Source organism: Perognathus longimembris, chromosome 6 (assembly GCF_023159225.1).
Source record: "Perognathus longimembris pacificus isolate PPM17 chromosome 6, ASM2315922v1, whole genome shotgun sequence".
NCBI lineage: Eukaryota > Metazoa > Chordata > Mammalia > Rodentia > Heteromyidae > Perognathus > Perognathus longimembris.
In genome coordinates, this window is record NC_063166.1 from 60,064,584 (window position 1) to 60,078,782 (window position 14,199).

General features: G+C 39.6%; 1 protein-coding gene across 1 annotated transcript in view; it reads left to right on the forward strand.

Moving 5' to 3' along the window:
• Positions 1 to 3,889: 3,889 nt before the first annotated feature.
• The window catches only part of Pak5 (p21 (RAC1) activated kinase 5), a 64,211-nt gene continuing 53,901 nt past the window's right edge, over positions 3,890 to 14,199 (forward strand). The window contains exon 1 of the mRNA XM_048347419.1: positions 3,890 to 4,098. Coding sequence (XP_048203376.1) covers positions 3,895 to 4,098 — 204 coding nt within the window. The 5' untranslated portion in view covers positions 3,890 to 3,894. The remainder of the gene's footprint in view (positions 4,099 to 14,199) is intronic.

The following is a 14,199-nucleotide window of genomic DNA, read 5'->3' on the forward strand; positions in this document are numbered from 1 at the left end:
CAAATATGTACTGTAGCATCTCACAGTTTGTTCAGAGATACAAAAGAATTCTTCTCAAATGATTTTTTTCTGAAATAATTTCTTCCTTTTTTCTTTAATGTTCATAGCTAAATGTCAAATTAATTCAGCCAACAGATGACCAAGTTATATTTTTTAGTTGTGTTTTAGGCTCAGTAAATAAAACCAAGAGATATTTTATAGAGTGTCTAACTTGGCATCATTTTCTGCCACTGAAAATATGTCAGGCCTTTTTTTTATTTACCAGATAGCAACATCATAATCAATAATGTTTTGAGATAATGCAATTATGTGGTTGCTAATATAGTTTCCCAGACTGGGTATTGTTATTTGAAACTTTGGAATGAAAGAGTAAAATGATAAGCATCTAAAAATACAAGACATAAAATAATAGTCAGATGTTGGCATTAGCTTTGTCTTCTACAATGCTACTCCAAAACATAATGCTTAAAATCATCAAATTCCTATATGAATTCCTTAGGTCAGTGCCTGTGGGTCCATTACCTGCAGACAGGTTCACTATTGTAAACAGAGGCAAGTTAGCTAGACAGCCCCACTTTTGGCGGTTTGTAGTTTGACATGTTCTCATGCAACAAGAGGTACAACAACAAGAGGTAAAGACACAATATGTAAACAAATTACAGGGTCATATTCTTTTATCTTTTGTAAAATTACATATCCTTTCCCAGAGTTGGTGTCGCAAAGGACAAGGGCATGGACACCTCAGGCCATTCCTGAGCGTGCTCTACTTCACCAAGTTTCCATTGCCTCTTCACACTCAGGCAAATGTACCCAAGCTTTAAGATCATCTTCCCTAGGTCTATTAGCCTACATGTAGTAAATAAAGCACCTAATGAATTTTTAAAATCTCTTTTCCAAGAGAAGAAATAGATCTAAGTGTTTTGAACCTTTTGTCATCTTTTGTCAGTTTTCCAAAGTAAATCATAAGTAACAACCAGGAAGAATGGACAAGTTTTGATGGAGTTTGTGAGTTAAGACTATAAATGATATATCAAGGCTAAGAAAATATCTATACAAGCTGAGAATGGAAGAGAAGCTTGAGGAAATGGTAATACAGTAGGAAGACCCTGTATGAAAAACAGCGATAAATGGTTTAAAAACAAAGAATTGTGAATGGGTGGGGTGGGGGAGAGGATGGATGATGTCAACACTGTATCAATGAAATTCTGTCCCCTTGTGCTATTTGCTGAATTAAGTGTATTATTCTTGGTGATTCAAGTCTGTCAAAAAGTATGCCTTTGGCCCTACTATATGCCAGGCATTAGCAAATAGCAATGAACAAGTAGACAGCATTCTTTTTCTTATGGATCTCATGTGCTAGCAGGGAACTGACCTGTAACGAGTAACAACTGGATAAATGCTATAAAGAATATGAAGAGAACTGAATATGAATAGAATATGAATATGAAGTATAGGAGTGTATCATTCTCCTATTCTAGTCAAAAAAATTGAGATAAAGCTCCCCTTACCCACCCACCAAGGCAGCATTGAAACCAACAGATCATCAGAGATAAATCCCATAGCAGTGTGTGGAAGGGTTCCACACATGGGAATGCTTGTCCTAGTCATAGATAAATGAACTCAGAGAGGAAAAAGAAAATACCCAGGATCACAGCTAATAGGTGCCCTGCTCAATGTTCAAATCCAGGTTACTAGGGTTTAATGCATTAATCATAACTTCACACTTTATGTATTTTTCTGGAGGGTATTCTGGTTGCTATATATGTTGCACCTTGGTAAACTGCATTATTTAACACACTATATATAATATGTATAACTTATGTGTAATATACATTACATATTATATTGTATGTAAAATATATTATATAAAATTCTAAACATAATAAGCAATGAAAAGTGAATCTAATCCACTGACATTTATATATGAATATATATGTACATATGTGTATATATACATACACAATTACACATATATAGATAAATCTAACCGGGGACTTCTGAGAAGGAGAGGGGGAAAAGAGCAAATAATTTTATGTTTCAAGTATAGATGAAAATATCTTAAGGGAAGCTGCTGATTAATAAAGGGATGGAAGGGTGAGGAAAGAAAAGAGAACTCTGTTGGGTTCAGGTAATGTGGAGGAGGGTTTGTGGCTGACAACAGGGGTGAAAAGTTGAATCCAGTTAAAATAGATTATTTGAAACAATGAAAATAAAATAATAAAGCCTGTTGAAATCATTTTGGGAAGAAAGACAAAAGGAGGAGGGGAGAGTAACAGAGGGGATGAGATGGATTGGAATATATTGTAAGCATGTGTAGAGAGGGACAGTGAACTCTCCCCTGTATAACTAATGTAAGGCAATACTTTTTATGAAGGTGTCTCTTCCTCCTGGCCTTATCTCCTAGGTTCCATTCTTTATAGGCAATGGTTGCTCCTTTTATTGTATATTTATCAAGAGATACAGTTAATATACGCTGCACTTTCTTTGCACCAGATGATTTTTCTCACTATCTGATAAATATATATTTGTTTAAATCCCTAGTAATAACTTCATGTGGTAAAAGTCACTATGAACATACTTTTATGTATATATGAAGGTTGAGCAGGTTTAGTCAAGCTCCTTTTATCCTAACTTCCAGAAGGTTTAGGACTTGCATTTCCCAAGGACTGGGATTCAGCTGGTTTCGCATATTTATATGAGCTGACTCCTGTACATACACACTACCCTATGCAGCCCTGAGACCCTATTTGCCCACTTTTGTCTACTGCAAGTATAATGCCCATTGTTGGGCAGGCTGTTGATGTACAGAGTGTGAGCTGGTAAACAATGTCCTGAGCCTGTGCAGAATCTTTGCTGCTATTTTGCTGTGTGATGATGATGATGATGATGGAAGAGGAGGAGGAGTCTGTTAACAGGGAAGCCTGAGAATACAGCATGGCTGCCATTTACAACGTGTCTGGCATTTGCTTTTGGTCTTCCAGAATCAAAGATCCATCACCAGCAGCAACCCAATATATAGTTTTTGTTTTGTCACACAAATGCTTTTGAGTTTACCTGTGTGTCCACCTTTAAGTGTGCTACTCAGCTTCTGATTTAATAATACCACTGAACTAACAAGTCCAAAATCTCTGTGTCTTTATTACACACACTGACATCTCACTTGTGACTCAGTTGTAGCTTAGCAATGATCCATTTGTGCTTACCTGGTCTTAGCTCCAAACTGGGTGTATGTCTGCTTTCTATAGCTCCTTTCAAAACCCAAGCATCATCAACCTGAGAGGTCTTCATGGCAAGTGATAGGAGCATAAGGGGGAGGTAGAAATACATAATTCAGCCAAACACCTGTGCCCCAAACTACCCTGCTGTTGTCTTTTGGTTAAAACAGGTCACATGGCCAAATCTTAAATCAAAGAGGCAAGGGACTACATAATTCACGTGGAACATTGAGAGTAAGAATAAATAAATAAAAACAAAACACTAAGAATAGATTTATTCAATCCAGCTTCCTGATCTTTCATAGCTGGTGTCTAGAGGTAGGACCGATAGGATATTAATTCAGCATGAGTTGGCTGGGCATGGGTGGCTTAGGCTTGTAATCCTATCTCCCCAACAGCTTGAGAAGTGCTTGAAGCCAGCCTGAGGCAGAAAAGACCATAAGACTTTTATCTCACCAGCAAAATGTCAGAAGCAGAAGTTTGGGCTCATATGGTAAAGCACCAGCCTTCAGCAAAGAAGCCAGTTCAGAAAGTGTGAGGCCCTACGTTCAAGCTCCCCAAGACCATAAATCAATATTCACTGTGCCTAAATCAATATTAACTCCCTTATGGTTTTTCTGCTGTCAAAATATAAACTGCTTCCTTTATTTTCTGTCTGCATTTCCCAGGTTTTGGCACCATGTTCGGGAAGAAAAAGAAAAAGATTGAAATATCTGGCCCATCCAACTTTGAGCACAGGGTGCATACTGGGTTTGATCCACAAGAGCAGAAGTTCACTGGCCTGCCACAGCAATGGCACAGCCTATTAGCGGACACAGCCAACAGGCCAAAGCCAATGGTGGACCCTTCCTGCATCACTCCTATACAGCTGGCTCCTATGAAGGTATACTAAAGACTTTGCTTGCTGGGGTGGCTCAAGAAGCATGCTTGTAATTAGTGCACTGTGCCCTCTTTATGGACAAACTATAGAATACCTAAACTGTGTGTTTAATTCAAAACGTCCACATATGTCCCCATTAGAACATATAGTAGCATTGTGTGTCATAGCACATCAAAAGGAGCCTAAGATTTCAGGGTCTGTTGGTGTAGCCTACCTAGGCTGGCCCAGAACTTTTGACTTTCTCACCTCAGCATTCCCAAGACTAGGATTGTAGGAATGCACCATCATGCCCAGCTAAACTTGAATCTTTATTCCTCTTGCCACAGCCTCACAAAAGGCTGGATACTCATGGAGCCCTTCATTTTGAGTTCAGCCATATGACCTGAATGGCTATTGAGGTGTTTTGAAAAAGGTATGCCATGGACAGCAAAGATTTCCCTTTGGGCTTTTATCACCTTGAGAACATACCAGAGTGATTCTAGCAGAGAGAATGACTTGGGACACATTGTCCTAGAATGCTTACATCCTTGGAAACGGAAGCAGAGGCTCTTCACTCTCTTCTTCACTGAATGACGCTGTGTGGAGGTGTTCGGTGCATCACATTATTGGACAACTAGCTGACACACAATCATTTTTAACCCTTGAACCATCTTTTTCAAGTGAGTGGTATTAACTGTCTTTTAGGTGAAGAAATTACACTTAGTGAGGTTGAACAATTTTTGGAAGTTACCACATCTAACGAACTGTAATTCCTAGGATTTAAACCCCGAGTCCCTCTAACTCCAGGAGTTATTACAGCATCCTGATTCTGATGATAAGGATATGTTTAAGCATAAAAATGTGTCACATGTATTAGAAAAAAAATTGAATGTTTTCTTCTTGCCGGGTTCTGGCCTTTTTATCTAACTGTTGGTACAATTAGAAAAAAAATTGAATGTTTTCTTCTTGCCAGGTTCTGGCCTTTTTATCTAACTGTCGGTACAATTGGTTCTCAGACAAGCGTCAGGAGTTTTCTGAAATCCACAAAGAAAGTTAATGTCAGGATTCTAGGACAAGACAGTCCTTTAATTTTGGCATTTATATGGTTTATATTTAGCCTATGAATCCCCACTCAGTTGAGGATTTGATGAGGATATCCTTTAATTATTTTTTCCTTGTTTATTGTTATTGTAAAAGTGATGTTCAGAGAAGTTACAGTTACTTAAGTCAGGTAGTGAGTACTTCCCTTCTCTCACTTTGTTACAGGATTTTTTTTCCCCTTCCATCCACAAGTAGTTGTATAGTTCATTTCCTTCCTCCCTCCCTTCCTCCCTTCCTCCCTTTCTTTCTCTTTCTTTCTTTCTTTCTTTCTTTCTTTCTTTCTTTTCTTTCTTTCTTTCTTTCTTTCTTTCTTTCTTTCTTTCTTTCTTTCTTTCTTTCTTTCTTTCTTTCTTTCTTTCTTTCTTTCTTTCTTTCTTTCTTTCTTTCTTTCTTTCTTTCTTTCTTTCTTTCTTTCTTTCTTTCTTTCTTTTTGCCAGTCCTGCGAATTGAACTCAGGGCCTGGGCACTGTTCCTGAGCTGCTTCTGCTCAAGGCTAGTACCCTACCACTTGAGTCACAGCACCACTTACTGCCTTTTCTATTTATGTGGTACTGAGGAATCAAACCTAGGGCTTCATGCATGCTAGGCAAGCATTCTACCACTAAGCCACATTCCCAGCCCTGTATAGTTCATTTTCAACATAGTGTCTAGGGAGTATCACTGCTGCTTTCGTTCACCCTTTGTCCCCCCTTTTCTATGCTCTCCCATTACCCTCCCCAAACAGATAAACTTACATACAAGACAAAAGGTACAGAAAACAAAAAGAGCAACAAAAAAGAAAAAACTAACTTCTTGTTTCCATTTCTTGGATTTCATTTTAATGAATATCACTTTATTGAACCTTTGCAATCCTTTCCTATGCGTCTATCAGAAAGAATGATATTGTACCATTCATAAGGAAATGGAAAGACTTGCAAAAAGTTAAATGAAATGAAGTAAGCCAGACCCAAAGAAACACAGGTTGTATGGTTTCCCTCATTTGTAGTGGCTTAGCATGTGCCTATAAACCTACAAGTAAACATACTGGAGGTCAGAGGCCCCCAAAATACACTTGGATATGATAAATTATACAGGACTCTAGACAGTCACAGAGTGAGACCAAAGGAGGACATCCTTTTAAACATCTTAACTGTGATTTCCTCACACACGTCCATGTGATTTTATTTTCTGCTTGTTGAGTGTTCATGACCTTCCTTTGGCAGTCTCTTTCATTAGGTATGTAATTCATGCAGTTGCTGCCAGTGAATCGGACAGAAATGTTTCAACAGAAAATGTCAATGAAGGCCTTTGGCTTCACACACACGCGGCTCATTCTCTGTCCACAATGGCTTCACTCCTCCTTGAGCAAACTATATTTGAGATCAAATGGTGAGCCCCCAGATCACAAGCATCCATTCAGACCATAGAGCTGACTTGCTCTGAGCCCCTAACTACAGAACTTGCCACCTGAGGAGACTCTTTAGGTTTGGATAACTAGAAAAATCTACATAAAGTAAAAGGGTGTTCTCAGAAACACTACATTTGCCCCAGCTCTGCTTCCTTCCTGGCAGTGGCGACCTACCTAAAATAATCCTTCTAAATCAAAGGGGAAGAGAGCATGTAGCTCTCTGGGACTCCCACTCCTGCCTGCAAACTGAAAAGTTTATTTCTCTCTCACACTTGGGCATCTTATAGAAATTGGAGCCTGGCAGCACTAGTGACTCCCACCTGCAATCTTAGCTGAGATCTAGCAGATGGCAAGTAGAAGCCAGCCTGGGCAGAAAAGTCCATGAGACTCCATCTCTAAAATAACCAGGAAAAAAGCAGAACTAGAGGTGTGCCTCAGCTGGTAGAGCACCAGAGCAACCAAGTGCGAGGTCCTGAATTCAAACTCCGGTGCCTGCAAAAACAAATACCTTTAATTGCTTCAGATAGCAATTTATCAGTTATCTCTTAGGTTATCCTACCATGCCCTGGTGGCTTAGTGGCAGTCCTCTTGGGTACCTCAGCATTTGGTTTGTGGAACATAAACCTGACATCTCATAGCATTATCTTCGTTAGTGTGTGGTCACATGAGGATTCTGTAGATTTGCCCCATGATTTTAAAGCTCTGTCTATGGTTGAAGATTTTATTTATTGGTAAATTCATTGTCTTTAAAGTGGAGGGAGGTTTCATGTGCATATACCAAGATGAAATGCTCAAATACATAGTCACTAACCATAGGTATTTGCCCAGTTTACAGCCTCAGTGTGCAGTTTTAGAGTCTGCTTATCTCTGAATATGATGATTGTTCCAAATCCTATGTAGTTCATGCATATGTGTCAAGATTTTTTTTTGGCAGTCCTGGGGCTTGAACTCAAGGACTGAGCACTGTCCCTGGCTTCTTTTTGCTCAAGGCTAGCACTCTACCACTTGAGCCACAGTGCCACTTCTGGCCTTTTCTGTATATGTGGTGCTGAAGAATCAAGCCCAGAGCTTCATGTATGTAAGGCAAGCACTCTACCACTAATATTCCAGGCCCCTGCCAAGACTTTTTTAAATGAACAAAGAACCTAAAACAGAAACATATTTTTAACCTATCCCGATGCTTTAAATTTTGGAATTGATGAATTAAAGCCAAGGAATTTACATTGGCAGTAACAAAGAGAAATTCAACCAGGGAGAACAGAGGAGAAGAAAGGATGACAACTAAAAACAACTATGAAATTCCAAAATGTCTGACTTGGGTGATCATGTCACACCGAAACCCCGGGCTCCTCACTATCTCCTCTTCCACCGGGGAGGAAGCCTCCATTCAGGCAAATGTTGGTGCTACCGGCAGTATGGTTGATTGTATGTGCCAGACACAGAAGCCCTGGTTGCAGTTAGCTCTGCAATTAAGGGCAGTTCCTTGCTGCTTTATTATTGCTCCAGCTTTCAACTAGATCCACCCACTTTCTCAGCTTGATATGTGGAAAAGGCCAAACAGGAGAGGATAAAGGACAGACAGACACCTAGGGAGAGACTGGAGGGGGGCCAGGGGGAGGTGGTGGAAGGAATGAGAGAAGAGAAGAAGGAGAAGAAAAAGAGAAAGAACTTCAAAATACAAAGATGGTCCATGCTAATAGAAGTTGTTGGTGGTAGAGGTACTGTAAGATAATGGGAAGTGGTGGTTTGGGTAGTTGTGGTAGAATTTGTGGTAGAGGCTGTGGAGATGGTAGTCACAGAGGGATGAGCAAGTTAAGATGGTTGGTGAGCAGTGGTAGTGGAAGCAATACTAATAACCCTTTGTTTAACCACTGTGAAAGACTACCTCTAAATATATGACTCATTCCATTGCTGCTATAACACAATACACAGAGGTTAATTCTTAACAGATCTAGAGAAATCCAGAGTCAATGAACTCAGTTCTGGTGAAATCCTTTTTTTTTTTTTTTTTTTTGCTGTACCATCCCATGATGTAGGGTGGAAAGACGATGGCACATGCCATAGTGGAAAGAGAGGGAGGGAAGGAGGAAGAGAAGAATCCCCTCCAGCAGCAGCTCACCGACTCCTGTGATGGCAGCATTACAGAACGCCCCAGGGGCTCTTCAAGCTCCTGTCTCTCCACACCACTGCATTGGAAATTACACTTCCAACGTGGATATTGGGGAATACATTCAAACCACAGCAATGCGAAGGCCCATGTCTACTGTATGCGTGATTGTAAAGTTTTCCACAAGCCTTTGTTCATTGCTGGTGACATGCCCACCATGTGTTTGATTCTTCGTGAGGTGAATTTACTGTGGCATTAAGGACCAGAGCTGACAGTAGTGAAACATTTGAATACATGTCACTTCATTTGAGCCTTACCCTGTAAAGGGGAGGGATCATGTATGTTTCACAGATTGGTGATCTGAGGCTCAGATAACACAAGGGATTTGCCAATGGTCACGGAGCTATAGGAAGGCAAAGCTAGAGAAGGGCGCAGTGGCATATACCTGTAACCCCAGCTGTTGAGGAGGCTGAGGTAGAATTCACTTAGAATCAGGAATTTATGATCAATGTGGGAAATACAGAGAAGTTCCACTTCAACAACAAGGATAAATGAATAAAAAGAAAAACTAGAGCTGAAGCATGCTTTATTAAGCTCACAGACCTGAGAGCCACGTCCTTTCCATGTGCAAAGAGTGGAGGAAAGGGGAAGAGGAGAGGAGATGGAAGGGGAAGAGAGAAATGGAGGGGAGGAGAGAGGAGAAGGAAATGGAGGGAAGGGAAAGAAAAAGAAGAGAAGGGAAGGAGTCAGTGTTGCTGAGGATTTAGCATCATAAATAGCATTCTGGAGTTCAAAATAGTGTCTTGTGAGTATCACTGTTGCATTGGTTTGCCCTTTATCCTTTGCTTCATCATTTTGTTGTTTCCCTTTCCTTCCCCAACTTACATAAACGTATATACAAGACACAGGGTACCAAAAACAATGACAACAGGGGATAAACCAAAGGGGGGGGGAACAAAAGAAAAAACAAATAATTTCACACTGTACATTAAAAACAACAACAACAAAGTAAAAACCTTTTGTTTCCATTTACAACTACGGGGGGGGGGGAAGTGGAGAAGGAGGGAAAGTGGGAGATAAATGAAGGAGGAGGAAACAATGTTTGACAAGAAATGTGGTCACTACCTTGCGTGTGTAACTGTAACCCCTCTGTACATAACCTTGGTGATAAAATAAAATTAAATAAATACTAAAAAAGATAGATAGATGATAGATAGATAAATAAATGGCTAGACTGATAGGTAGATAGAATCCGGATATGAGGAAAAAGCATAAACTCTTAACTCCAAGAGAACAGATTAAGTTAGAAAAAACTGTTTTACATTTATCTTCATGATTTTGCCCAATCCCAGGCATTGCATGAAAATCCTTTCTCTACCTACCTTCCAAGCACTCAAATTCTGTTATTTTCCAAGATAATTCAGCAAACCATACCCTTGTGAGATAAGATCTGTGTGCTGGGATTTACCATTGGGTATATTGATGGTGGATAGCAAGACAAAGCTAAAACTTACACAGGATTGTACCAAAGTGAAATTTCCTGATATAAATCTCCTGGGCCTTGTTGGACCATCTGTTCCATAGATTGCTTAATCGCATCCTTTATCAACTTTCTTCTGTTGCAAGAATTCTTGTATTAGTAAGATTTTCCTTTCTGCTTTTACTTTAAGTGTCCCCTTTGTCTGACATTTCTGTTTCCAAATTAATGTCTTTTGGGGTTGCATTCATCTCTTTGTCTATTGGTAAGTTTTTCTTTGCACCGTATTTCTAAGGATTATCTTATAAATATCATGTCGTTATTTGGCTTTATGCCATTTTGTCTTCAGTCTGTCCTTTACTAAAAAACTTGGTGGATTTACATTTAGTATCATGACTCCTCTACTTGAACTGACATTATTTTATGCTTATTTTATACACTATTATTCCCACCCCACCCTGATACACTGATGCCCAGGGGTGGCTCTTTTCTTCCTCTGATGGTAGGGGTCCCTTGATTAGAGAAAGGCAAAGCAGAGGCCACAAGTGGGGATTGATGCTCTAACACAGCTAAACTGCCTGCTCCTCACTGAGACCTGTGAAAAAACCCTGGTCTTTTTCTGCTGCCTCGTCTATGCTCCCAAAATTCTGGATGTTATCCACATTTCCTAAGATCAAAAGCAACTATGTGGTATTTTTTTCTTCCAATCTTTTATTTTTACTTTTATTTCCTCTGAGTTACCCAAATTAAGAGAGAAGGAACTGGAGAAGAATCTCTCTATGCCTTTATCATCTCCTAAAACCACCTGTCCTGCACTGAATTATTGGTTATGAATATATTCATTCAACTAGCCTTTTCTTTAATTGGCTTGTGTGATTTACATAGAGAAACTCCACGTGTCACCAAAGAGATGCTCAATAAATATGTGATAATTGATTGAAACTAAGTTACAGACCATCATAGTTTGACATATGTGTTTATATATGCTTAGGTGATAACATACTGAAGCCACATGGTTGATGTGGGGTTTTTTTGTTGTCGGTGTTGTTGTTGTTTTAAATTTGTTTACAATTTAGTAGGCAGATAATATTTTGGAGGTACCAGATATTTTTCATCAGTAAAGTGATGCTAAGCTTTATACATCAGGCATTGACTCCATATGCTAAATGTTATTAATCTATCATTCACATATTAAATACCATATACTACATTATACACAGTTTAATGTAGCCAGTATACACATACCACATTTCTTGGACTGTGCTGCCACCTACTGGCAATGGTATCATATTACAAACTCACTGTTAGATATTTAATCTTGTTTTATTGATTTCAATCTTTTCTTACTTGGCTGATCTTCAATCTTAGGGCATCATTTAGGTCTTAAAGACATATTTGATGTTTCACAATAAAATTGTTTAAATAGTTCACTTTTTGTTTTCCATAATTTAGTGAGTCGGGGGATCATTAAGACAAATATTTGGATTCTTAGGTTCTCATATGGTTCTTGAAAACTGAGTTTTTTAAAAAAAAAAAACAATCTGCCTCGGTTTTCTCATGTTTCAATTAAGGGCAACTCTTTATTGTTTCTAGTGGCAGCACATGGAACAGTTGTTATAGGAAAATAAACAAATCTGGAATGAATTAAAATACAAATTCCCAGGGTGGGCCCCGGAGTTTTAATGCAGTTTCTTTGCAAATCCCGGTGTTTCCTTTAGCTGATCTCAGCTTTGATGTTTTTGGAAGTCTGGCTTTGTCAGGAAATATGTGCTGGCGCCGCCTGGTGTCCATGAACGGTTTGCACAGTCTGACACTGGAGAAGCAACCTTGAAAGAATCCAGCGACAGCTGCCACATTCAACACTTCACTTTGCTATGTCAGACACAAACACACTGATACTGTTTCCACTTATAAATGCAAAATAACTGGCTCTAATTAGTGAGGTGGATGATACATGGAGAGGCATGTGAGCCCCTCAACTCACTTGTAGTCATTTATTCTGATCTTCCTCTTGGTTTATGAGTTGACCTTTCCTGGACTCATTTATGCCACTCTGCTTCATTGTGTCTGAATCACACTTGGTTGCAATGCCATGCTTTTAGCAAGGGTCTACATTTTTTTTACATAACTCCAAGAAAACTAAAATGAAAGAATAAAATAGAACAGCTCTCCCAGGGAAAAATAGTGATTTCCAACTCCTTCCTAGTCCTGCTGCCACAGAATTCAACAACCATCCACCCACCACTCACATCACCACGCACCACTAGATTTTCATCCCTGTTATCACTGCGCACAGGACTGCCAAGGCTACCAGGCCCCTAAGGAAGGTAGCATGCCGTTCATGAATCATAGGCTCTTGTTTCCCACATTGCAAGTCAAAAATCCTGGGAAACTTGTTAGATAAAAAGTCTCAGCCCCTGCTCAGGTCGGCTTTTAGTTGCTACATCAGCACCTGCCTCTCAACGAGATGCTTCAGGGATGTATGCAGGCAGGAAAGTTTGACACATACCACAATGGAGAACAGAAAGACATAAATCAAAGAGAACTGTGATAACCTCAGTGTTCTGCGTCTCTGTTCTGGTACCAGAAGCCCAAATAGTCTTAAAGACGGTGTCCTTTCTGATATTGGTAGTTTGAGTTTTCTCTTTGTCTTCTCTGTCCCCTCTCTCTCTTTCTACCCTTCCCCTCCACCCTGATCTCTCTCTGTCTCTCTCTCTGTCTCTCTCTCTGTCTCTCTCTCTCTCTCTCTCTCTCACACACACACACACACAAATGCACTCTCTCTTGTCCTCTCTCATCTTGGCTAGAGACTTACTAAAGAAACAGTTGTAAGTTTTGTCAAATTTTTCCTTTTGGTTTTCTGTTTTTAATTTCAAAATGTAGCACCCCTCAAAGAGCTCATTTTTACATATAAACATTTGCATATTAAAAATATAGAAAGCTGAAGGCCAGTGACTTGTCTCTGTAAACCTAGCTACTCAGAAAGCTGAAATCTGAGGACTATGGTTCAAATGCAGCTGAAGTAGACTTTTAACTCTTATCTCCAATTAACCATCAAAAAGCTAGAAATAGAGCTGTGAGTCAAGTGTTCGAGTGTCAGCCGTCAGCAAAAAAAAAAAAAGAAAAAAAACACACAAAAAGACAAAAAAAAAAAAAAAAAAAAAAAAGCTCAGTGATGGCATCCAGGCTCTAAATTCAACCCCCAGGACTGACACAAAGAAAAGAAGAAGAAAAAGCAAATGGATGACCCAGTGCCAGTGACTCAAACCTATAATCCTGCTCAGGAGTCATAGAAATGGAGGATTATGATTCAAAGTCAACCCAGGACAAAAGTCCATGGGTCTTTATCTCAAATTAACCAGCAAAAAGTGCTGGACTAGATTTTTTTCTGTTCAGCATCATGCAAGTTTTCAAAATAGAGTAATGACTTCCAAACTCCCTATATACCAGACTTAATAGTTAATTTTGTAGATTTGCCTTTTGTAAATAATATTTTATTAAAACAAAACTAGACTCATGCACTTAATGTATTTTACATGACTTTTTCCGTGCTCTGCTGGCAAGTTGAGTCATTTTCTCAGAGGCCAAAAATACTAATTCTGAACTAGTACAGAAAAATTTTGCTGACCCCAGTGCAGAGGTGAGGAGGCCTTAGAAGGTGAGCCTCCATGAGAACCTTGAGCTTGGATGTTTATTCTGGGTCAGTGTTTCATTATCCGGCCTCATTGGGGCTTTTACATAATGGGTCAGACACCCTGCACCCAAGGGAGGTGGAAAAGTAACATTGTTGTTCCTCCCTGTTCAAAATGTTTAAAGAGGACCAGATGATTCAGGATGGGGGCGATGGCTTCTGGATGGGATCTGTGAATGGGAGGACCAGGCCATCAGTCATGTACAACACACTTTTATGAAGGAAGTGGTCCCAAGGGCCTGAGGGAGACAGGCAGGAAAGGGAAGACACTGAGCAGCAGTGGGACAACTCCAAGTGAATTCCCAGCCTCATGCTCTCTGGGGAGTTCTAGAGCATAAATCCGGCTTAGAGACCATCCTGCT